The following is a 26,451-nucleotide window of genomic DNA, read 5'->3' as shown; positions in this document are numbered from 1 at the left end:
GAGGACACACACCAGAGGGACTAGCTGTGCCCCAGAACCACGAGAAAACAGAGGAGGCCGGAGTGGGCGGTTTCAAACGGGACGGCACACACATTTACATGGTCCAGACCAGATGTTTTCAGGTATTGCCAGTGGCTGTGTAAACTGGCACATCCTCTTCTGAGCGCTACTTGACAACATCCATTAAAATAAACGATGTGCAAACTGTTTGACCCAGGAATTCTAAAAACTGTACACTTCTCTTCACAATTATGGATGTTTAACAGTGCTTGTTTCAGCGTTTTGTTGTATTAAAGAATTAGAAACAGCTTAAGTTCCTTCAATAGGGTCTGGCTATATAAATTACAGAACATTAGTTCTACAGAATACTATCTTATTGTTAAAAAGCATGAAGTCAATCTGTATTTAAACAAAGTGATCCAGGTAAAGCGCTTAGCACAATGCCAGGCACACAGTAAGTGTTCAATGTTAGGTACTATCATACACTGATGTAATAGATGTCCAGAATATATTCAGGTTTTAAAGCTTTTCTGAACTACAACACAGTATTTCATTTTTGTAAAAGCCATCAAAATTATATGTATGCTACATACACAGAAAAAAAATCTGGATCGACACTAAATTGTAAAGGTAGACTTGTAAGTGGTCCTTGTGTAGAGGACCTTTCCTTTATTCACATTGCATATTTCTGTCTAAACTATTTTAAATCTATCATCAGCTGTGTATATATATGTAATGTACATCTAAAATGTGTACACAGCATACATATACATACACATATGTATATTTAAATTATGCTGCCATCAAGAACTAGCGCCTCCTTCCCTAATTTGAGCAACGCCTGGCCCAGGGATAGTGGCCACAGGGTTGGTACTTGCACAACGCTTTTCCAAGCTAAGTCAGAAGCATTCAGGACAGAATGACGCAAGGAAAGCATGACACCAGACCAGGGTCTAGTGACGAGGACTGGCAGCTGCTTCTGGGCAAAGCAGTAAGAATGAAATAGAAACTGTGGAGGAACCATGATCCTGCGGGTCCAGGAACACCAGGATGCCAGCTCTCCCGGCGGGGGAAGTTTTGCCTATTGTATGAGGACTCAATAAACATTTGTGGTGAAACAAGAAAATGGAGGAAGAGAGAGATTCAGTTTTTGATTATCTCAGTGTGAAGGAATTGGTGAAGAACAGTGATTATTTTCATTATAGTCCGCTATGTGTTTGACTTCTTACAATGAGCATAGATTGCCTTTTAATTTAAAAAAGATTTATTCAGATGCCAGTGAAGGTTTTCTAAAGGGAAAAAAAAGAGAATATACACACTTCCTATCTTTAACCTACCCTGTGGGTTCAAATTTTGTAGTCAAAGATGGGAAATTATGTAAAAAAGATGGTAATACTTAGGGTTAACTTATTTCTTACACGAGCTGACAATCTACATTTACATTTATGTGGGAAACTCATAGAAAGTAAGTGAATGATTAATGTCATAATGTGAAATTTGGACGAGAACCGTGCAACTTCCTTTATTTTCTTCTCTAAGGAACCAAAGATTTTGTGCTTGGCACTATCAAGAGTCATGGCTTCTGGTTATGCCCACTTAATACTGACAGCCGGGCAAAAGTTAGCTGTAAAAGCATATTATGCCTTAAGATGACGCCAACAGACTTGCCTCTTTCTAGGATAAGCTACATAGGCTACCAGCTCTTCCTAGACCCCCAAATGCAACTAGATTCCATGTCAAATCATCATCTAGTTGAGTCATCAGTCCTAAAAACCCAGAGTCTACATGTGGCACTGGATCCACTGCACAGACACTAGCCCCACTGAGGTCAAGATCTCCATGAGGCAGGAATTTCATTCTACAATGAATACTACAATAAGATGGTATTAGTTCTTTATATTCTAGGCACTAAGTTGGCTTTCATGGGGCAGGTCTAAACACAGTCTGAAGAACAGCACTAGAGCATCCCATAAGCCAAGAAATTAGGTTACATATTGTTTTTAAAAATATGCCACTCTTGAAAATCGAACAGTGCTCCAATTTTATCTTGTTGAATTTTTTGCCAATGGAAATGGCAAAAAACGAGAAAATGGAAAAACTAAAGGCAAGGAAGAGGTAGCAAAGGTAAGGATGAGTTACCTGCACTGGCTCCAGACACCGCTTTGGAAATGGCACTGCTGGAAATTGCTCTGTTTCGCTTCATGATCTCTTCAAATTCTGCTTCACTCACTGTGGATGGCGGAGGGCCCGAATCTCGGCTGCAGAGAGATAATACCATTCCTGATTGCCCACACCCCTTACTGTCTTTACCATACTCTATAATACCAAGGTATTTAACTATGCTCTCCTATATGATGTCTTAAATGGTTCTTAGCCTGTTCACGTTTTATGTGTTCATGTTCTCTTTAAGGACAGAATTTCTCATGTACTTTGGTAATTTTGCCATGACCAACAGTGTTAGTCACTCCCGGCCTCCCTAACAGCCACTTATGGCACTCAATTTAATCAAGCTCCTTACAAAGGGGTATATGGATATGGTTTGGCTCAAGAGGTTAAGATGCAAACAAAACACCAAATAAAAATATCATCTAACAGATAAGTATTTCCCAGGACTCAACACTATGGCAAATAGTTTCCACAGGGAAAACGTAAGAATTCAGTGCTCACTCACTTCCTCAGGTGAACAAAATGCTTTATGCTGTCTACCCTACTATACCTGGCTCAGATCTGAAAGGAACAAGATAGTTCTTACCTTCCATGGTGGTTATAGGGTGCTGAGGCCTTCATGTATGTATCTGGTGGAGGCCCCACTGTAGCATTTGGTGGAGGGAAGAAGGCTGGATTGAGGTGAAGGGCAGGCGGGATGGCCCCAGGGGGAGGTACAGCCAGATGAGGAGGTAATCGAGGAGGAGGGGGCATGAGATGCTGGTAGTGAATGCCAGGAGGAGGAGGAGGGACCCCAAAGCTTGAGGAGAGAGGTGGAGGTGGTGGAATTGGGGGTGGGGGCAGGCCCATCAAGGGAAGGGCTGAAGGAGGGCGATTGAAGTAGGGCAGCACACTGGGGGGCTTATCCACACGGGAAGATGAGGATACAAGGTTCTCAGAGGGTGTGGCCCGTCCATCAGCAGAATCACTAGAATCTCGGGAGTGGGCCCGTGGAGGTATTCCTGTGAAGCAAAAAGGAACTACTGTTACCGCCCAGGCTTTAGACATACCCACAGGACCAGCTCATCCTTCAGTAAGTCATCTGACACCATACTGAGGAAGGTGACAGGCGGCTGAAAAAGAAGGTAAAATCAGCTATCTTTTCTTTGGCCTCAGAGAAAAAGGTCAGAGGCAATTTAGTCAAGACACAAACCCAGAAAGCAGTGCCACCCTCAATTCTGTATGTCAAAGAACACTCTTTATCCAGAACTCTGTGCTTCAGAGTTTTATTTACTCTTAGATTTCTTTTATATTTTTAAGTGCAAAAGGATCCTAATAACCCAAGAAAAAACGACAGTGTTGAAGTATGTTCACTAATGTTCAGCAGGATTCAAGCTCATCTGAAATCCCATGTCCCCTGGTAAGAACTCAGGGTCTCTCTCCTTAGACTGGTACTAGTTGACCGTCTCTATCCTGCTGCACTCTTGGAATTTTCTCCTTGCCAAGGCACTTTGGCCAGGGAATTTGGGGGACGAGAGGGAAGGGCAGGGGATGGATGACACTTCCTTCACCCACATACCAAAACTGGTTAACTGGGATGGAGAAGAAGTACAAAAGAAAGAGTAGAAGATTGTAGGTTGAGAGGTAAAAAGAAAATGGGAGATAAGCCAAGAAAAGATCTGCCTACAGAAATGAGCAGATGGCACACAGCTGACAGCAGGGACTCCTAGCAAAAGCTTGGTACAAAACAGACCGCAAATCTGGGAACTCCTACTACATTTCAATGGCCCCAGTGCTCAACCCTATAGGGCAGAACACCAGGAACAGCATCAGAGCAAACTAGTATGGTGTTCTGCGCAACAGGGACTCCAAACACGTTTGTACACAGCTGGGAACACGGCTCTGACACTGTCAAATCACTTGGTTAAATTTGTTCCCTCTCTCCAATTTCACAGTCTCCTCTAAATCTGGTTAACGTGGAACCCAACAAAAGAACATGATCACACGGCCTGGGGAGTCTTGGAGGAAGAAACATGCTGTTAGTAGACAAACGTAGAGAAAGAAAGGAGTGCTCCTTAAACTAAAACTTGTTAGCAAACCACAACTCCTGATTAAAATATAAGGTGGAATGAATCACCCTGGCAAGGAGTTTCTACACTGTCGGATATCACCAGTGTGTATCACAGCAATCTCTTGCTTTTCACGTCTCAAACACATGGCAACTTGCTTTCCTCCAGGATCTCTCAAATGGAAGGAAAAACAATTCACAAGTGTGATCTCTGAAAGTTAGCCCCTTCCTGGCTACTGTTCCCACATCTACAGGGCTTGTGTTTTGTATCTATGGCTACACATCCCAAGAGTAGCAACCATTTTTAAGCAAAGGGAAGTCCACCCAGTGGTACTTTGTGAATTAACAGAGGCCAAGTCCATCAACATGACATAGCAGAAACACCGCTCAGTCACCACCATTTCAGCAAGGAATGGGGTTAGGAATGTCACCCCTGATGCAATGGGAAAATTATGCACCTTAGGAAAGTCTGAAGAGGGCTGAATTATAGAAAGACTCTGAAACAGAAAGGACTTGAAAATTTAAGTTGTGAAGGAAGAAGTGTACGTTCTAACCCAGAGCAATGGGAGCTCACACCACATCCATCTAGGCTCTCAACCTAGTTAAAGGAACAGCTGTTCCTATGCAAGAGAAGTGGCCATATTCCACCTTCCATCAATCAATACAAGGTCCCAGTGGACCACCCAATCAATACAAGGCACTATTTTGAGAGCAGGACTTTTGCCATCCCCCGACGACCCCCACTGCAGTAAAAGAGGAAAGGCAGTTGGCTGTTTCAGGCAGGGCGCTGAAGAGTGGCTGCACCTTGTGAGGTCAGGACAATCCAAGGTCTGGTCCTCGGGTTTTGCAGGTTCAGAAACTCAATTTTAATTTTATCCAGGGTGATCAAACCTTAGGAAATTGATTCATGCTAACCAAACTCACAAGAGACTGATTCATAAACCAGAATGCCAGTTTATTAATTTACAGTGAGAAATACAACTGCCAAGCAGACGGAAAACTGGTGTCAGCTGGTCAGTGCATTCTCTTCCCAGTAGGAGAGCCTAGTTGGGAAACCAAATCAGTATCAGAAGATGGCTTGGTGAGCAGAGTCAGAATAAAGGAGTCAGGTGACCTGAAAGGACCCTATCGTGGAGCTAAGGTAGTCCGATGCAACTTTCTTTACTAATGAGAAATAGCTGCCGAATAGACTAAAATATCCAGTGGTTCAAAGGGCACCCTGGACAATGCCCCAGAAACACTTACATTCTTATTCTCCAGCACTCCTTTTGGTCAACTCCTCACAGAGCACCTTTCCAACCTATGTTCATGACAAGATTACAGCCATCTTTACATACCTTACTTACATTTTAGGCTGGCTGCTTATAATTTTAGAGAAGCATGTCTTACAATTAAGCCCATTCACTATACACTGATTTTTTTAGATAGAAACACAATTTAGAGTTTCCAGAAACTTTGAACATCATGTATCTTGTTCAGATGGGGAAATAAGCCCTAAGCAGTGAAGTAACTTGCCCAAGGTTGTATGACTTAGTGGCAGAACCAAACTATAACCTGAACCTACCTGACTCCCAGCACAGTGCTCTTTCTTGTACACAAGCCTCATTTTTTGACCGACCTATTGACCAAGCTGCCGCCAACACCCTCCCTCCAACTCCTCCACATTGTAGGCTGTGCCTACACCACAGAACACAAACCCACACCTTCCCCCCTTCATACAGATGGTCTCCACGTACCCCCTCTTGGGACTCGGACGCACTCACGTTTCCGAGCCTGTGCCTCAAACTGTGACAGGTTCTGCCTGGTGGCTGGCCTCACGTCCACTTTTTCCCCGTTAAGAACTTTTCCTGGCAGAAGTTCCAACAACTTGTGGACAGAGTTTTCAGAGGCTACCACCACCTCAGCGTACCTTGAAGAAGAAAAAAACAAGTGAGATCTAGACAACTGAGAGAGGAACAAAGAAATTCTCTTCCACTATCAGTGAAAACTGATAAAGCAAAAGACATCTTGCTATTATTAAACACACACACACTCCTATCAACAAAAAGGTGTCAGCCTATAATCTTCCTATTCATTTGGAATAAGAAATCAGCTTTCTTTGCCCTCCGGGGATCTTGTTCTACTACACTACAGCGGGGTCCCCATTCTAAGGCAGTTTGCATAAACCAAAGCAGTCAACGGGGCCAGGGGCGGGAGGGATTAAAATCTAGGGCCAAAATACAGTGCAGATCTGTTACAAACTAAAAGGGGTTCTCAAATCCAGACCTCACCCTTTGGACTGGCCATTTGCTCGATTCTCTGCAAATTTCAATTCCACCACATCATAGACTCCTATAGAGCGAATAACCTGGATCAGCTGCTGGTCTGTGGTCCACTGGGGCCGGCAAGATGGAAAAGGAAGAAATGTCAAGAGCAACCCCTCCCCCCAACCCAGAATGTCCCAAACCCTTCCCCCAAACCTAGGATTCTAATCATAGCCATAACCTCCCTCAGGAAACCCAAAAGCCCATCAATATTTCAATTAGTACAGGCTTTTCTTATTGTCCTCACCCATACAGAATTCCAAAACCATCCACCCCCTCCCCCAAACCCCATCTTTAGAGATTGAGATTAAAATCTATTTTAACTTTGCCATTTGGGCCAGCTGGTGATCAGTTCAAACACCAGCACCTTTTAATTACAGATCTCATAGGCTAGAGTTGCCCAATGTCAGGAACTCTCCTCTCAGTATATACATTTCCTAATTTGGAAAAACCTCCCACCACCAGCCCAAAAACATGTCACACAATAACTTGCAGAACAACAATCACCACCTACCCCAAGTACTAGAGCTATCAAGGTCTTTGATCCCTGTCACCCATCATTATCACAGGACCATCTAATGACCACCAAGAGTTCAAGGTGTTCACTCTGAAATCTCATCCCACAGATGACCCTGCTAGACATAAAGCCCCAGGGTCAGGGGTGGTAACAAGATGGCAGAAAAAGCAACTACCCACTTAATCATTGCTTTCTTCGGCATCAGATCGTCCTCAGGATAGTTCTCTTTCAGAGATCAATCCAACCTGATCCCAGGAAAAAGAAATCCAACCCCATCAGAGCACAAAACAGTGCAACAGTGGTTTTTGAAAATGCCATCACCTCCCAGTGCTCTCCCTCCAGCCCACCCACAAACCTTTTTGGCTGCCCATGCTCACCCAGGAGAAACTGCCCACATAAACAGCAGCTCGCCTATTACGCAGGCCACTGTAGGTGTATAGAATTGCAGGGGTCTTGTTATTAGGCTTGGGAGATGGCTCCTGGCGAACAGGAGGAGGTGGCTCAGTGCTGCTGCTTCTGTCATCAGAGGGCTGTGAGGTGGCTGTCAACACGTCATCATACAGGTCAATCTGATCTGTATTGTTGAACTCTGGGTCCTAAGAAATGAGGGGTTGGCAAAGGTGGGTTTGCAAACCTTTCATTTTGTTCATTCTACTTCACTCTAGTTCACTTAGAATCCAGTTAAACACTGTATAAAACAACGTATACAATTTCTTTGTCCTACTCTAGGAAATTAGGTAAGAAAACTTCCTCACTTAAAACTATTTCACTTAATTATGCTTATGTAGGTTTTTCTCCCAAGATGCTGTCAATTGTCTGCCAATGTTTCTAGCTCCAGCCACCTATGAGAATTAAAAGGTACACACTGGTTAAACATTGCAAACTAGGAATGCAGAGCTGCACTTGCTATTGTTCTCAATGAGGTGAGCTTCGAAAAACTAAGATCCACCAACGAAAATTTAACTTCAACATCTCGTGCTATTTTCAAAATCGAGTTACATAAAACTTACTATTCTACTTAATAAAAAACAGGGTACATTTATTTAGAAATAGAAAGCAGGGGAAAAGCATGTTAAAATGGGAATCAAAATGCATAAAAGAATGGGAGTTACTGGTTTTGGTTTAAATTATTTGATTCACACAAATGATTTAGGGAAGCTCTAAAACTCATGGTACACAATCCCATTTTTCTAATAACTATCAAAGAAACATAAAAAAAAGGGAAGAGAATAACTCTTGGGGATTTTCCCTTAATAAGTTCTATTTCTCAAGTGACATGCAGATCCAATACATTACCATGACACCCATGTAAGAGACATCTTTGAGCAATGCCACAGACATTCAACGATACACAAAAACAATGGCAAGTTCTCTAAAATATAAGGGTCAGAAAACAGGAGAATCACCTATTTCATAAGCTGTGTCACAGTAAGCACTTACAATATAAATGTGTATTCTGGAAGATATGCAAAACGTACTTTTTACCCACGTGATGTATTACTGTTATGAACTGAATGTTTGTGGGTTCCCCACCCCCACTCTACCCTGCAATGTGTGTGCTCTGCTCCGCTCTCCATCATGTACGGACACAAGAAGTTAGTGGTCTACAAGCCAGACGAAGGCCCTCATCAGAATCCAAACCTGCCTTCAGCCTTCCAGCCTCCAGAACTATGGGAAATAAACTTGTTGTTTATAAGCCACTCAGTTTTTGGTGTTTTGTTACAGCGGCCCAAGCTAATACTATATACCAAAATCCTAACACAAGAACTACTATCAAGGGACCTCAGTGTTTCAGATTTTAACATTCAAACTGTGCTCAAGATGATGCTGCCAAAATGACAGATACAGGGAAAAGTTTCCAGTGTTGCAGCTGAATGAGCTACAGCTCATTCACGTCACTGCTGTCTTTTTACAAAAGTGAATAAAGGAAGAACCTATGTCAGGTAACTTCTATCTAGTTCCCTGAAGACAGAGACACTTCCTCTAATGCAAGTCAGGACAGGAAGCTCCTATGACTTTCTCCCTGAAACACCATCACAAGAACCGCTGACTCTGAAGTGAGACTGACTAGAGGAGGTACACTACAAAATTCATTCTTAGACGTACATAACATTACAAACTTTGGGAAACAATCTTTTACTTTCTCAGCTTATCTGAAGTACAATGGAAGAACCGTCACACTAAGATAACACTTTTAGATTATTTGAAGGGGAAGGATTCCACTTTGTGAGGCATGTAAATATTTCAAATATCACAAATATGCTAAGAAACCCCCCAGGAGAGGAGTTTAAACCTTGTAAAAATAACAGAAAGAGAATTGCAAAAGAGAGTAAACATTTTAGGGGTAACTTAAAATCAAGAAAAGGAATCAGTGAGGCAAATAAGCACAGGGACACTGTTCTAAGAAGGCAAATATATAAATAAGGTTATTGCACAAAAATGGTATGTGTGTGTGTGAAGAACAGGGAGAGAAACTAACATTGCAGAGCGCAGGTTAGCTAATAAATTGAATACAGTGAAAACAGCTAGGGTTAGTAACTTGACATTTTGTGTGTAAAATTTCACAGCCCTAATGTTTCAAACAACCCCAATTCTAGATAAAACACTTATTTGTGTACTAGCTATGGTGATTTGCCCTCGTGGTTCAAGGTAGAGAAACAGCTTAGAAACCACTTGCTCCTCTCCAATGCTTTAATCCTCCTTCACACCAAGTTTTTTGTTTGTTTGTTTTTTAAATCAAGGATTTTGAAGTGGAACTTAAGGGAATAAAGAAACACAGCACGTTGGAGAGTCAGTGGAACCCAACTGGGATTCCTTCCATGCAGTATCAGTGATTCAGAGATGTGTGTCTATAAGTTGTACAAAAATTACTATTGATAATTGAGTAATGAACTAACAGGCAAATGTGGACTCAGCGAACAAATACTATCAGCAGGAAATCCCCCACACTGGAAGCCTAGACGAACAATTGGCTACTTCAATTGTTCTTCAACAATTGTCTTAGAGAATGACAGACTCAATCCTGGAAGACCCTGTTGTATGAATTACCTTATCATTTTAAGAAACACAAAAAGATTCAATGAATTCAAAACTGTCACAAGATTCAAAGGGTTTCTCTGGGCCACGGAACCTCGGTTCCCAGTCCTTGGTGGGAACTGTTCTGATACACAGGGGAGGCGCGCTGAGGACTCTACTGAAGAAACAACCTATCAAGTTGTGTTCGGATTTAAATCTGCTAGCAACAATTCATTTTACTGCTTCAGCTGGTAAAACAGAAAAACAGATAAGGGCCTGAAGTTTCTCTGATTAACCAAATAAGCTGGTGATTTATGCAGTGATGGATTAGTTCAAAGCACAACCTAATTCTATACATTAAGTGAATAATACAATGTTTTACATGCATTGTAGGTTACACTCCAGGAAGATTAAAAAGGAAGTATGTATTTAATACTATGGTTAACAAAAAAGAACTCGCAGAATTTTAAATTTCCATAAGAACTTCCTCACCTGTATGCTCAATGTTCCCACATTCCAACCCCCTTTCCCTGATACCTGAGGGGAGTAATAAAGCCTAAGATTTACTTTTCTCCAAGCAACCTACTTGATACCATTGTCTTAATTGTAACCAAAGCTAACAACTGCTGGCTTTATAATCACCATTTCCACAGTTGTCAGCTCACATCTTCTTTTCCTGTCGCTGCTCATTGCCCTCAACCATCAGGAACACCACCTCTTTTGAGCACAGGGATTCCCGTTTGGTTGTTTTTCTTCCCTTTTACCTCACTAGTCCCAACATGGTGCCTAGTTAACAGAAGTAGCTCAATAAACGTTTGTTGATGGAAGTAAGGAAGAGACTTGAGCACACTGTGCAAAGCGCCTGCCTGTCTTCATACAAGGAAGAGACAGAACACTCAGGAGAAAGGCAGCTCTCAGTTATTCTTCCAGAGTTTTCCCCAGCCCATGAGAGTAGCTGCGAGTCTCAAGACTCCCTATGCTGCAGGAATGAAGTAGCTGTGCAAAAGAGGCTTTTGCAGCACATGCTGGAAGAGATCAGGGAGTCAGCACGATAGGGTCCCATCTAGGAACTGTGTTCATTTTCCCTGGGGAGCAAAGTACATGTCACAGAGTTTCTGTGCATGGGTCAGCTTGGGGTGAATCAATAACATTCTTAAAACATTCTGAAACACTATCCGCACTGGTCGCCTTCAGTCTAAGTCTGCTTCTAACAATCCTAGCCAGACAGAGTTTTTATTTCTTTAGCAGTCTCCAAATTACATTAAAACCAAATTTGCCAAAAATTAACTTATTTATGGGAGAAAAAAACACCCCACCTAGACCATCCACAAGACATGACATTCAAAATGTACACTTTCTACAACCTGCCAAGCATCAAATATTGTTTGGTATACATAGCTACTAGTTCTCTCACACCATCTTTGGCCTCCCTTTAAAAAGTCCTTTTTAACAAAAGTGACCAGAGAACACAAACTGTTGAGGCCAATGACTTCTATTGACACAGCAGGGACTACTGGACAAGGCCTGTGTCTTGTCGATGACCTACAACTTACACTGCTCGAGAAGTTATGAAATCTCATTTTCTCAGACCAAATGTAGCTATTCCTGTGGTTAAGGGCTTTGTTCTGCCCATTTCCCCATGGACACAGCAGCACTGTTATCAACCCACGGAAGAGAGCCAACTCCACTCTGACTCCTCTTTCCTTGCTATCTTGTATTTGAAAAACAAACCATAACTTGTTAAAAGTAGTATAAGTTTGATTCAAAGTAACTGAGGAAAGCAATGGTTTGTAACTAATATACTAAACCTTTCTTTCTATCCATAAGTGATTATTTGACTTGTTTGAAATTAAAAATAAAAAAATTTCCTATTTTTAAACCAATCAGCAGCCACATGTAGGTGACTCCAGTTTACCTGAGGAGACACGGGAAAATGACTATTAAAAAGTATAACTGGTGGGGCCGGCCCTGTGGCTCAGGCGGTTGGAGCTCCATGCTCCTAACTCCGAAGGCTGCCGGTTCGATTCCCACATGGGCCAGTGGGCTCTCAACCACAAGGTTGCTGGTTCGACTCTGCAGGGGATGGTGGGCTGCACCCTCACCCACCCCCCATTCCCCCTAAACCCCCACCCCCGGGGACTAGCAACAGCAGCTGGACCTGGAGCTGAGCTGCGCCCTCCACAACTAAGACTGAAAAGACGACAACTTGAAGCTGAACGGCACCCTCCACAACTAAGATTGAAAGGACAACAACTTGACTTGGAAAAAATTCCTGGAAGTACACACTGTTCCCCAATAAAGTCCCGCTCCCCTCCCCCAGTAAAAAAAAAAAAAAAAACCCTTAAAACAAGTATAACTGGTGAAGCTGTATAATGGGTACAAGGTCTTGACACTACTCTTGCTATTATCATGTGTTTTAAAAATTCCATGTTAAAACGGTAAAATGTATTAAAAATCTTTTTTAACGTAAACGTATGCCAAGTGAAAAAATTACATGTATTTCAACCTCCTCTGTTGCCTCAGATCAAAGTCAGGGTCCAAACAGTGCTCTTTTCTTCTTCATTCTTTTTATCCTCTTTGCAGGTCCTTATGGGTACCCAATAAAAGATGCCAATGGGAAAAACCAGCTTACTCAAGTAGACAGTGTTGAAAACAATCCAGGCAAGATATTAATCAGTTTAAATAGAAACTTTGAAACATTCTTGAGATTTGACCTCAAGAGCTCAGAATCCAACTGTATATGAGATTATTGTTTCAGGGGAAATCGCTGTATAATATTCCTTGACATAACACAAAGGGACCAACAAATCCATCTCAGGATATGAGTGGGTCTGTACCTGCTCTTTTTTTTTAAGGAGGGCGCAGCTCACAGTGGCCCACGTGGGGACTGAACCAGCAACCCTGGTGTTACTAGCACCGCGCTCTGACCAACTGAGCTAACCGGCCACCCCCACACCTGCTCTTTAACTGGTTTGTCCAAAACCTTTACCTCTCCCCACAGCGCCCAATTAGATCCATCAATAAGATGTATTAAACCAAAATGCCTATGGACTTGACACTGGACTTAAGCTACTTATCAAAGGAAAATGCAAAAACAATTATAACGGGGCTAAAAATGAAACGTCCAAGTACCTTTCACAGTGCGACTTCACACCACCTTATGGGAGAGGGGACTGACGACACGTTTCCAGCCACAGTTCGACAGAAGCACAAAGCAACAGGTAGCAGCCTCGTCCTCACCACAACCACAGCAAACGTCTTTCTGATTTTTTAAGTGTGGTTGAGTTTTTGAGGACACAAACATCCCACTCTGGCTTCCCGGGGCGGCAAGTTCCACAGGTTGATTCACCACTCTATTAAACCTGATTTTTATTTGCTCTGAAATCAAAGCCTTTAAAATCAAGGCTGGAGGCTTGGAGTAACACAAAGCGGGACGAACGGTCAGACGTCTTCAAAATTTGTAGCAGAGGAACAATTTTAGACCCGATGGGCGAGTTCGGGCCTAGCGCATCCCCAGGGCCGGCCGGCAGAGCGGGGACCCCCGCAAGGACCCCCGCAAGGACGCAGGAAGGGGTCGGGGCTGATCCCGGCACCCCGCGCCACCCCCGGCCACCCCTCACCTGATTGAACTCCTCGTCGGCATAGATGTCAATCAAGTCCACTCCCTCTGACATGGCTCCGGAGGGCAGACCGCGGGCCCGGAGAACCGACCAAGTAAGAACGAGGCCACTGCGGAGAGGCAAGGGGTAGACGGCATGAAGGGCCCGGGTCGGCAGGGGCGCGGCGGTGGCCCAGCGCCCGTCTCCAGAGACGCGGCCTCCCCGGCAGCCCAGCTCCGCCCCGCCCCCGGCCTCGCGCCGCCCCCCGCTCGCCCAGGCCGCCGGGGCTCGCGGGGCTCGCTGCCCATCAGCCTCGGGCCCGACCCGAGCTACGCCGCTGGGGCCGCGGCGCCACGGGAAGCCCCAGGCCTCTGCTCCGAGGGGCGCTCGCTCAGCGCCGTTAAGAACGCCCGAGGCAGCCCGCAGCCCCAGCGCAACGCACCTGCCTAGGCCCCGGGGCGGCGCCGGCCAGAATCCCCGCGAGTCCCGGAGCTCCGGTCCCACATCCAAGCCCAATCCTCGCCCCCCCAGCTAGGCCCGCCCCGCTCCCTCCCCACAGCCCCGGCCCAGCGCCCTCGGCCCCCTCCCACAAAGGCCCGCGCCAACCTCCGCCCGCCGACTCCCGCTGCCCCAAACTCAACCGACCCCCTCCCCGCCTCAGCGCCGGCCCCGAGCCCTCTTCCGGCCCAGCCGGCCCCCGGCCGCGCGCCCCCGTTACCGGGAATATGGCGGCGGAGGCGGCGAGTCCGAACTAGGCCCGAAGCGCGCGAACCGCTCTCGGTCCCCAGGTCCCGCCTTCCCCCCCCTACCCCGCCACTGGCGTCACACGCAGAGCCACTTCCGCCCTACGCAGGCACGCATCTTCCGGCTCAGGGCGTATCTTCCGCGGGGTTGGCGTCCGGGAGGTCCCGGAAGTGGCCGGGCCGCAGGCTTCCGGGACAGGTCAGGAAAAATGGCAGTGGCCGTCGTGTTCCCGACTCTGGCACGGGTGAGAATGGATGTCGTAGGGTCCTGGGCGGGCCACGCGGGGAACTGAGTCTCGTCTTCCTCCGCGGTCCTGGAGGCCGCGAGGAGAGGGCCCACTGCCTGACAGCCGGAGGCAAGGACAGACCCAAGGAGAGGTCGGGCTTGCACCTTAGGAGATTCAAGTGGCTTCCACCCTTTCCAGAGCCCACTGGCTGCCTGTATTGTGGTGTCGTGGGACGATCAGTCTTCCTGTAAGACCCGGTGCGGATTTCACCTGCTTCCCGCGTGGAGCTGGCGCCACCGCCTCTGGGCGCCTCTTCTGTCTGTGTTTAATCAGCCTCCTCTTACATCTTCTCTAATACCTATCATGAGTTCACGTCGCATCGTAAGATCTTTCTTTCCCTTTTTTTTTTAAATGTAGGTGGTTACTACTGGAAACTTTTCTTACTATTGCTTTTCGCTGCTACGCATGCTATTTTGCGTGTTGTATCTGTTGTCTCAAGGTATTTTCTAATTTCCCTTTTGATTTCTGCTTTGGTTCGTTGGAACCATTGGTTGGTTGAGAGCGTGTTGTGTACTTTTCACACGTTGGTGAATTTCCCAATGTGCCTTCTGCTGTTGGTTTCTAGCTTCATTCCGTTGTAGTCAGAAAAGATCTCATACAATTTCAATAGTCTTAAACTTGGTTTATAACCTAACGTGTGATCTGTCCTGGAGGATGTGCTTGAGAAGAATGTATATTCTCGCTGCTGTTGGGTGGCATGTTCTGTATGTATCTGTTTGGTTCAGGGGATCTACAGTGTTGTTCAAGTTCTCTATTTCCTTACTGATCTTCTGTCTGGACGTCCTACGCATTATTGAAAGTGGGGTATTGACATCTATTATTGTGCTGCTATTTCTCTTTTCAGTTCTGTCAGTGTTTGCTTCATATATTTGTGTGCTGTGATATTGGTTGCATATATATTTATAACTGTTATCTCTTCCTGGTGGATTGACCCTTTTATTATTATATAATGTCCTTCTTTATCTCTTGTAACAGTTTTTGACTGAAAGCCTTGATGTGAGTAGAGGCATCTGCTCACTTTTGGTTACCATTTGCATGGAATATCTTTTTTCATCCTTTCACTTTCAACCTATGTGTAGCCTTACATCTCAAGTGAGTCTCTTTTAACAGCATCTACTTGAATCTTGTTTCGTTTGTTTTGTTTTGTTTTGTTTTTTGTCTATTGAGCCACTCTCTATTTTGGTTGGGGAGTTTAATATAGTTACATTTAAAATAATTACTGGTAGGCAAGGACTTACTGTTGCTATTTTTTTTTTATTAGTTTCAGGTGCACAAGACAAAGTAATACGTAGATGTTTATCATTTATATCCCCCTACCCCCATCCACTATCCCTTTGACATCGCACCGAGCCATTTACTGTTGCTATTTTGTTGTTTTCTTCATGTCTTGGAGCTTGTGTCCCTCTTTTCCTCCCTTGATACCATCTTTTGTGTTTTGTTGATTTTTTTTTTTTTTGTAAAAGTATACTTTGATTCCTTTCTGACTTTCTGTTGTGTATCTTGTATAGGTATTTCCTTTGTGGTTACTGTGGGGCTTACATACAACATAATAACTATTTTAAGCTGATAACAGTTTAACTTCAGTCTCATACAAAAACCCTGCTCTTTTACTCCTTCTCACTTTGTTATTGATATCACAATTACATATTTTTATATTGTGTATCCATTAACATATTTTATAGGTTTTTTTAAAAAGTCTTTGTGTTTTAACTTCTATACCAGAATTAAAAGTGATTTATGCACCATTGTTACAATATTACAGTATTCTGTATCTGTCATATTTACCTTTACCAGTGAGCTTTATGCTTTCATATGCTTTTGTGTTGCTGTCTAATATGCTTTAGGTCCTTCGGGATTCTTGAATTTGAATGTCCATTCATTTCCCTGGATTTGGGAAGTTTTGGGCCATTATTTCCTCAAATGAGCTTTCTGCTCCTTTCTCTCTCCTCTTCTGGGACTCCCATATGTGTGTAGTGTGTGCTTGATAATGTCCCATAAGTCTCTTAGGTGTATTTCACTGTTTTTCATTCTTTTTTCTTTTCCTTTTTCTGATGGGTAATTTCAAATGACTTGTCTTTGAGTTCACTCATTCTTTCTTCTGCCTGATCAAGTCTGCTGTTTAACCCCAATAGTGAATTTTTAAATTCAGTTACTGTATCCTTCAGTTCCATATTTTCCGTTGGGTTCTTTTTAATATTTATCTTTAGTGATATTTTCATTTTATTCATGCATTGTTTTTCTGACCTCATTGAACATCTTGATGGCAGTTATTTTGAATTCTTTGTCAGGTAACTCCTGTACCTGTGTTTCTTTAGAATCGATTTCTGGAGATTTGTTCCTTTGATTAGGCCATGTTTCCTTGTTTCTTTGTGTCCTGTACAATTTTTTGTTGGGATCCACACATTTGATAAAACAGCCACCTCTCCTAGTTTTTTTGGACTGGCTTCATTCAAAGAAAGACCTTCCCCAGGCAGCCCTGCTAGAGATTCTGGGGGCTTCCCAATTCTTTTTGAGTAGATATGTCTTCTCTGGATTTGTGCATGTCAATTCCTAATTAGAGAAATTTGCTGGCTTCTTTTGTCGGGAGCTCATAAATTCTTCCTCCTTCTGGTGTCTGTACTGCTGCAGGTTCTCAAGGTGCCACAAGCCTTCCAGCTCTGTTCTCAGCCCCCAGGCTTCTATAGTGTCCTGAGTATATTGTTGTGGAGTGGGTGTCTCTGGGGGTGAAGGAGAATATAGTGCTTCCTGCTCTGTCATCTTGCCTATATCACCACCTTCTCATCACATCTTGATAGTTTTTTACTTTCTCTGGGAGTCCTTGGGGGATTAGGATCCATGCCATCACTGTATGCTCAGATTTTGACACAGGCTAGTGACTAGAATACAAACCATACAGTAAAAATTTTAAGGGACTGCAAAGGAAGGAGAAAATATTTCTGCTGGAGAATTTCTGGAAGGGCACTGATTAAGAACACATTTGTAATTATATCTAGGTTTCGATCCTAACTGCAGTTTGGGTGACAAGTTTGGGTGACAAGTTTAACTTCCCTGAGCTTCAGCTTCCTAAACTGTAGAGTGGAGTCAGTATCAGCGTTAAGTTCTTACAGACTAAATGAGATCGAATGTATTTAGCATCTAATGTGTCAAGTGAATGGCAGTGACGTTATTTGTTGTTGTTAAAAAGATGTTTGTGCTTTGTTTCAGATACTTGCTCTGTCCAGGCGCCACCCAGTGTCTCCTTTGCTCAGCATGACATCATTCAGACACTTCTGCAGAGGTGACAGCCCAACAGATTCCCAAAAAGATATGATCGAAATCCCTTTGCCTCCATGGCAGGAGCGAACTGATGAATCCATAGAAACCAAAAGAGCCCGCCTGCTCTATGAGAGCAGAAAGAGGGGAATGCTGGAAAACTGCATTCTGCTTAGGTAGGGGACAGGGGTGTTGGTGTCACTTCTCTTTGACTAGAGACAGCATTTCAACTTCTTTCTCTTTCTTGTTTTTAGCCTCTTTGCTAAAGAATATCTGCACCACATGACAGAGAAACAGCTGAACCTCTATGATCGCCTGATTAATGAGCCTAGCAATGACTGGGATATTTACTACTGGGCTACAGGTACTGGGCATGATAAGCAGCATAATGGGAGAAGTAGGATGACGTGGGCCTATTTTGAGTCTAAAATTATCCTAGGCAATTTTTTTCTTTTATTCATACAATAGACCCTTAACCCAAACACTCATCAAATTTTTCCAAAGTGTGCACAATTTGTTTTATTAGTTAAGGTTCTTTGTTTGCAAGCAAGACAAACCTATTCTGTGTAACTTGAGCAAAAAGGGAATTTAGTGAAATTGTATGGGAAGCTCCACAGTCTCGGAGAGAAGGTTGAAGAAAAACTAGGCTGGGAATGGAGTGGAACCTGTTATACACAGCTCTATCGTCTGCAGAGCAAGAGTTCTTCAGTAGTCTCATTCTGACACTGCCTTTGAGGTATGAATACTCATCGTGTATAGTTAAGATTAGCTTTGGCTGTGAGTAACAAGAAAATCCAAGACAATAATGGTTTAAGCAAGACAAAACTATATTTTTCTTTCTCATTATAGAAGTCCAGGGTAGGCATATAGAGGGGTTTCAAAAACCTTGCTGCTCCTTCATCCTCAGCATGTGTCGTCTACCTCCTGGTCCAAGATGTCTGCTAAAGCCCCATCTGCCATATCTTAATTTCAGCCAAGAAAAAAGTGTATAGAAGAGCACACCCTATTCTTTATGGATCTTTCTCAGGAAGTTAAACATCATACTTCCACTCATTTCCCACTAGCTACGGTTTAGTCACATGGCTACACCTTGCCATAAAGAAGAAATAACATAGTCTATTTTATGTGTCTAAATTGAAGATTCTGTTATTAAGGAAAAATGAGAGAATGGATATTAGGGGATATCTCAAGATATTAGGGGATATCTCAAGATGGAAGTTTCAGTGTTTTGTAACCTAAGCACATCAATGATATTCCATCATCTTTGCCATATACTGTTGGTTAGAATCAAGTCATTAGATCCAGCCTCAGTCAGAGAGAGGGGTTCACACAAGGCGTTGATAGCAGGAGGTGGAGATTATTGACCATCCTAGAAGTCAGCCTGCTACAATCAGCCTTTTATAATTTTCAGCATATTTTGCTAGATTTATACCTAGGTATTTTAAATATTTTGGTGCTATTGTCAATAGTACTTAAATTTTTTTTTTCAATTTCCCATTGTTGGTAGAATGTAGAAGTGCATACTGTGACCTGGCTAAACTCACTTAGTTTTAGAAGCTTTTTTATAGATTCTCCGGGATTTTCCATGTAGACAGTTGTGTCGTCTGTGAACACAGGTGGTTTTTTCTTTTCCAGTATGTATGCCCTTTAAATCTTTTTCTTGCCTTATTACACTGTCTAGGACTTCCTGTATAATATTGAATAGCAGCAGTGAGAGCAGACATCCTTGCCCTGTTCCCAGTATTGGGGGGAAGTACTCAGTCTTTTACCATTAAATGTGAAGTTAGCTGTAGGTAAGTTGTAAATACCTTTTACCAGGTTGAGAAAATTTCCTTCTGTTTCTAGTGTATTGAGTGTTTAATAATAAACAGATGTTGAATTTCGTCAAGTGCTTTTTAGGAATCTCTAGAGATAACAATTTCTTTAGTGATGTGATTTTTTTCCCCTTTGATGTGATTTTCCCCCCCTTGATTTATTGATATAATGAGTTTTTGGTTGATTGACTTTCACATATTGAGCCAACCTTGCATTTTTAGGATAAATACCACGTGGTCATGATATGAATTGCTTGATTTGATTCTAACTAATATTTTGGAGAAGATCTTGTATTTGTCTTCTTGAGGGCATTGCTGTGCAGTTTTCTTGGAATATTATCATCTGGTTCTGGTTTTGATCGGGGTAATGCTGGCTTCGTAAAATGAATTGTGAAGTGCTCTCTCCTCTTCCATTTTCAGTTAAGAGTTTGTAGAGAATTGGTATTATTTCTTCCTTAAATATTTGACAGAATTTGTTAGTGAAGCCATTTGGATCTAGGGTTTTTTTGGTTGGAAGTTTTTAACTGTAAAGTCAAATAAAGCTTTTAGTAGATACAGAACAATTCAAGTTATCTATTTTTTCTTGGATGAGATTTGTTAGCTTGTGTCATTCAATAAATTTACCCATATGACATAAGTTGTTGAATCTGGACATAAAGTTATTTGTACCGTGCCCTTTTTATTTTAATGTCTGAAGAGCTGGGGTGAGGTCCCTCCTTTATTTCTAATATTGATAAACTGTAGGGCTCTTTTTTAAGGAGGGCACAGCTCATGCCGGGATCAAACTGGCAACCTTGGTGCTAGGTGTTAGCACCACGCTCTACCCAACTGAGCTAACTGGTCACCCCTCTTTTTTTTTCTTGATCCATCTGACCAGAAGTTTATCAATTCTTTTAATCTTTTCAAAGAAGCAGCTTTAGGTTTCACTGATTTCTCTTTCTGTTTTCAAGTTCGTTAACTTCTGCTCTTTATTATTTCCCTTCTTCTGCTTGTGTTGGGCTTAATTTATTCTTTTTCTAGTTTTTAAGCTGGAAGCTGAACTGATTGACTTGAAACCTTCATTTTTTTCTCTATAAGCATTTAAATTTCCCCTCTAAGCAGTATTTTAGCTTCATGTTGTAAATTTGGTTGTGTGATGCTTTCCTTTTCAGTCAATTCAAAATATTTTCTAATTTTTCTTGTGACTTCCTCTTTGACCCATGAGTTATTTAGAAGTATGTTTAATTTTCAAATATTTCTAGACTTTCCAGATATTTTCTTGTTATTGATTCCATTGTCACCACAGAATGTATGTTGTATAATTTTAGTTCTTTTAAATTTCTCAAAATTTGTTTTATGGCCTGAAATGTGGATATCTTGATAAATGTTCCATGTGCATTTATTTGAACATAACTTGTGTTTTGCACTTGGGGGTAAAGTGTTTTATAAATGTCAACAGATCAAATTGGTTAATGTTGTTCTTTATGTCTTCTATATACTGACTGATTTTCTCTGTACTTGCGCTGTCAGTTAATGAGTGTTGAATTCTCCAACTGTAATTGTGGATTTGTTTATTACCCCTTTCAGTTCTCTGTTTTTGCTTCATATATTTTAAAGCTCTGCTATTATGTGAAGACATATTTAGAGCTATCTTCTTAATGAATTGATTCCTTTAGCATCATATAATATCTATCTTTATTGCTGATAATATTCCTTGTTCCGAAACATCTGATAGTAATTTAGACACTCCAACTTTCTTTCAGTTAGTTTTTGCATGGTATGTGTTTTTCCATCTATTTTAGTTTTCTATAACTGTGGAATAAATAACAACAAACTTAGTGACTTTAAACACCCATTTATTAGCTCATAGCTCTATATGTCAGAAGATGTGACCAGATCTCAGTCTGAAATCAGAGTCAGCTGTCTACTTTTCTGTCTGGAAGCTCATTCAGATGGTTAGGAAAACTCATTTCCTTACAGCTATAAGATGGAGAACTCCATTGTCTTGCTAGCTGTGATCTCTTTCAGCTCCTGGAAGCCCTCTCAGATCCTTACCATATGGCTCGCTCTATCTCAGCACTGGAGATCCTACCTGACATGGGATTCTTCTCATGCTTGAAATCGCTTTCATTTCCCCTTCTGTCACCTGCTGGAGAAAGCACTGCTTTTATAAGTAGGTCAGAAACACCTGGATAATTTCCCTGTCCAAAGGCCAACTGTCAGATAACATAGCCTAATCATGGGAGTGAAAACCATCATTTTCACAGTCCTGGAGATTATACAAGGCTTGTACAGCGGGGAGTGGGATATACTGGGGCCGACTTAGAAGTCTGCCTACCACACCATTCTTTAATTTCAAATTGTCTGTCTTTAAATTGAATTTCTTGTAGACAGCACATACAGTCTTTATTTTTTTAATTCAGTCTTATAGTCTATCTTTTCATTGATGTGTTTTGGCCATTTACAAAGAATTAATTATCAATGTGGTCACATTAAAATCTACCATCTTTTTTGAGAGTATAATGCTAAGCGAAATAAGTCAGACAGAAAAAGCAGAGAACCCTATGATTTCACTGATATGTGGTATATAAACCAAAAACAACAAAAGAACAAGACAAAATCTATCGTCTTTTTATTTGTTTCATATTTCTTCCATCTGTTCTTTGTTCCTTTACTCCTCTATTTCCATGGGTTTTTAATTGAGTATTTTAAATTTCATTTTACCTCCACTGTTAGTTTATTATTTATACCTCTCTTTATAATTGTTTTAGTGACTGCCCCAGGGTTTGCAGTATACATCTTTAATTAATCACGGTCTACCTTCAAGTAATATTATACTGCTTCATGTATAATGTAAGGACTTTACAATAGTATACTCCAGTTCCTCCCTCCCAATTTTTGTGCTGTTGTCATACTTTTTATTTTTACGTAAGCTGTGAGCCTATGTTACATTTGTATAGTTTTACTTTAGACAGTTATCTTTAGAGCAATTTAAAATAAGAAAAAAAATTATATTTGTAGATACACAATATGTATATGTATAACATAATGTATAACATTTATAATATAATGTACTAAGTACATTGTATTTTATATTTACCTTCATTTTAAATGCCTTTGGAGATCTTCATGTCTTTATGTAGATAGATACATGTTTCTATCTGGTATCATATTCCTTCTGCCTGAAAATTTTCCTTTAATGTTTCTTGCAGAGCAGTTCTGCTATTATGAATTCTCTCAGCTTTGTTGCATCTTTGTTCCTTTGTAATGTATCTTTTCTTTCTGAATGTTTTCAGTATTTCATCTTTGGTGTTTAGTTGTTTGAATATGATGTGTCTAGGTGTTTTTTTTTGGTATTTACCCTGCTTGGAGTTCTCTGGGCATGTTGGAACCATTTCACTTAGATTAGACTGTTTAATATTTTTTTTTACATTTTTTTTTACAGCTTTTGGATTCTCTGTTTTGTGTCTTTCACTCTTTTAATGTATCAGTTTGAATAATTTGTGTTGGGTATTATCTGTTGCCCTATCTTCAGTTCACTAATTCTTTCCTTGACTTTGTCAGATCTCATGGTGGGCCTGTTGAAAGGTCATTCTGCTTATTTGCCACTGTATTTATTTTTAACATTTCCATTTGACTTTTACAGTTTCTAACTCTCTGCTGGATTTCCTCATCTGTTCATATATTTTGTCTAGTTTTTCTGTTAGCGTCTTTAACATTAGTCATAGTTACTTTAAATTCCCTAATAGTTCTAACATCTGGGGCATTTTTTCATCCATTTCTGTTGATTGCTTTGTCCCTTCACAGTGTGTTAGGGTTTTTTTTCTTCTTTTATGTATGTGTATCATAATTTTTTATTGAATGTTAGACATCATGAGTATGACAATAAGGGCTTGCTAAATAGTACTTATGCCTAGGAAAGGGCATGTTTCTGCTAGGCTGTTAGTGTGGGGATCAAGTCAATCTAGTTAGGAGTTAAGCTCACCTTGGATTTTGTTATTGCTTTGGTTCCCTTCAATGCACCACCAGCCTTTGTTGTTGCCCTGTGCTTAGGGTGGGGGCTGAGTTTCCAGAGGGTATTTCTCAATGTTCTTGTTTTACCCTCAGCTTTAGTCTTCTCCGTATTTCTGTACCTCAAAGGGAATCTCTCTTCTTGCTTTTGCCCTCTCCCAGTGGTAGATTCTGGTTGCTTTCTACTTGGTGCTGGTTTGGGGGAGGGGAGGTTGGGAGGGCCTTCTTCATTATCCTGATCCAGCTTCAGTCCCTGTCGCCCTTGGTGCTGTAGGGGGGCTTTCTCAGTGACCCTGCTCATCCCCCAGGGGAGAGGATTTTTTTTTCTTTTACCCTCTCACCAGCCCTAGTGGGTCCTCATGTGTGCTCATCCCCCAGGGGAGAGGATTTTTTTTTCTTTTACCCTCTCACCAGCCCTAGTGGGTCCTCATGTGTGCCCTTTAGGAGACAGGATTTGCTGAGCTACCCCCAGTCACTTGAGGCTTTTGTTCTATAGAGGGAAGGGCCAGGCTGTGCTTTATGCTTTCTGTCCAGTCTGTCTGCTCCCCTTCTCCTGGCCTGCATCGCTGAGGGAGGCTTTCTCCGCCTCCTGCGCTGAACCCAGTCTGTGTGTGGAGCATATTCAGTCGTGGTTTGTTGAGAAGAACCAGTAGGCGGGTGTGAACCCCACTGTGTCTGTGGCTAGCCCACACTAAAAATTTTAGCTGTATTCTTCTTTCCTGCTTGTATAGTGCCCAGGGTCTCTTTTTCCAATGCCCTGTCTCAGGTGAGCAAGTGTTCATGTCCAATGTCTCCCTTGAGAGACCTGTCTTTCCTTCGGTTTTAGTCTCCTTGTTTGCTGTGTGACCTCGGCTCTCTGATGACTTCAAGGAAACGCATGATGTTTGTAGTTTAACTGGCTTTTTGTTGTTAGGATGAGTGCAGTGTGCTTTTCACCTTTCTGCCTCCCAGAGGGAAACCTAAATGTCCTTCACCTTATTTTGATGGTCACCAAAAAACAAAACGGCAGGCCCACTGGCTGCTAAGTCCTACGCTGAGTGAGGGGAATCAAACTTTGTTTAGAAGAGGTCCTCTCCTGCCGTTGTGTTTAGTCTTCATAGGAGGGTAATTCCAGGTCACATGACCTAGGCTTTCCCAGTGGGAGGCCCTGCTGGTAATTTGAATCTTGAGTGAATGTCTCAGGGTGAGAAGAGAGGTTGAAGGGGAGCAGCACACTGTCGGACTCGCTGCTACTAGACTGAGGCCAGCATTCCCCCTTCTGTCCTCGTGGTGTCCTTGTGCCTTCCGATCTGGTTCTTCAGCTTCATGTCACTTTTGTGTGCCTCTAGCAGCCTTCCAGTACATTCCTTTTTGCTTAAGCTTACTAGAGTTCTTAGTTCCTCTCACTTAAACAACCAAGGGCCTTTGCCTTAGGAACTTTATAGGTTAGAAGAGGAAACACAATACCCAGAAAACCACTGAAACTCCAAACGCAGAGCAAAGTAGTACAGCTAAGAGTGGACAGGCTAGAAGTCAGCAAACCTGTTCATAAAAGACCAGATATTCTATAAATATTCTAGTAAGACCAGACATTCTGTAAATAATCTAGTCTTGCTGCCATATGGTCTTTGCTGCACCTGCTCAACTCTGCCATCATAGCACAAAAGCAGCCGTGGATGATATGTAAACCAGTGGGAGCAGCTGTTCCAATAAAACGATTTGCAGGTACAGGCTGCCGTCGTTTGCCCCCTCCGGGTATAGGCTATCGTATATATTTAGAGGAAGAATGGAGACCATCTGTAGTATCTACTGAGGCTCTTAGCCAAGGCCAGAGTTTCGGGTTTCAAGATCCTTATGTCTGGCTATTGACTGACTGACATAATTCTTTCTGCCAATTCTTCTCTCACAGAAGCAAAACCAGCGCCAGAAATATTTGAAAATGAAGTCATGGCACTACTGAGAGACTTCGCTAAAAACAAAAACAAAGAGCAGAGACTGCGTGCCCCAGATCTCGAATACCTCTTTGAAAAGCCACGTTGAGCTATGTGTGCACCACTGCCTGCCCTGGAGGTTCGGTCCGTGGACCCTAACTGCTTAGACGGATGCTGACCTTGAATTCCTGCTTTTCCTTAGACACTCAGCCCACCTGGACCATTCGTCCTGCCTCAAATGATGGGCCCACCTGTCCCCTGGGCCATGTAAACGTTCATTGTGTCTCATTCTGACACTGTTGTTCAATTCTAGGCCTCAGAAGCGGTTTGTCAGTAGCCTGGCTGTCTCTCTGGCAGGCCTCTGCCACAGGAGGGCACTGCGGGGAAGCAGCTGGCCTCGCTCATTGCTACAGCCAGAAGCGGCCTTGTCAATAGAGGCAGCCCGCTGCGGGTGCTGTGTGGAAAGCTTCCCCAGCGGCTCAGCGCTTTGTCCAAGTAGAATTCCCCCCGCCAGCCCGGGAGGGTTCTTTCTGCCGACGAAACTGATCCAAATCCCCTGAGTGGAATCCCTCAATGGCACGGCAGGCAGAGTAAGGGCAGCAGTCAGTAATATGTGTATCTGCTTAAGAGTCAGCGTCCTCCTCATCCGAGTCTCTCCAAAATGTTCACTTTGTAAACCGAACAATAATTAGAATATTAAAGCATGTTTTAAAAAGGAGAATCGCAATTTCCCCACCCTCACACAATTATTTAATTTTGTCTGTATAATTCATAGTCATATGTTTATTATAGTTTTACAAGATTACCA

The 26,451-nt window shown here is 42.5% G+C and overlaps 2 protein-coding genes across 7 annotated transcripts in view; one reads left to right on the top strand and one right to left on the bottom strand.

Annotated features, from left to right (window-relative positions):
- Positions 1 to 14,494, bottom strand: part of CPSF7 (cleavage and polyadenylation specific factor 7) — a 21,773-nt gene extending 7,279 nt beyond the window's left edge. The window contains exons 1-7 of one of the 6 annotated variants that reach the window (XM_081064316.1): positions 14,366 to 14,494; positions 13,669 to 13,777; positions 7,411 to 7,629; positions 6,484 to 6,587; positions 5,950 to 6,122; positions 2,753 to 3,167; positions 2,140 to 2,258 (exon numbers count right to left, since the gene is read on the bottom strand). In XM_081064316.1, coding sequence (XP_080920442.1) covers positions 2,140 to 2,258; positions 2,753 to 3,167; positions 5,950 to 6,122; positions 6,484 to 6,587; positions 7,411 to 7,629; positions 13,669 to 13,722 — 1,084 coding nt within the window. In that variant the 5' untranslated portion in view covers positions 13,723 to 13,777; positions 14,366 to 14,494. Of the gene's footprint in view, positions 1 to 2,139; positions 2,259 to 2,752; positions 3,168 to 5,949; positions 6,123 to 6,483; positions 6,588 to 7,212; positions 7,253 to 7,410; positions 7,630 to 13,668; positions 13,778 to 14,089; positions 14,171 to 14,292 lie in introns of those variants that run through there. The other 5 variants (XM_081064319.1, XM_081064320.1, XM_081064318.1 and 2 more) reach the window with 5 other exon arrangements.
- On the top strand, positions 14,479 to 26,451 carry SDHAF2 (succinate dehydrogenase complex assembly factor 2). Its single transcript, XM_081064337.1, has 4 exons — positions 14,479 to 14,635; positions 17,882 to 18,105; positions 18,184 to 18,293; positions 25,622 to 26,451. The coding sequence occupies exons 1-4, from the start codon at positions 14,600 to 14,602 to the stop codon at positions 25,750 to 25,752; spliced, it is 501 nt and encodes a 166-aa protein (XP_080920463.1). The 5' UTR covers positions 14,479 to 14,599; the 3' UTR covers positions 25,753 to 26,451.

The sequence above is a fragment of the Rhinolophus hipposideros genome (genome assembly GCF_964194185.1).
Source record: "Rhinolophus hipposideros genome assembly, chromosome: 10".
NCBI lineage: Eukaryota > Metazoa > Chordata > Mammalia > Chiroptera > Rhinolophidae > Rhinolophus > Rhinolophus hipposideros.
This window is presented reverse-complemented; position numbering and strand designations above follow the sequence as displayed.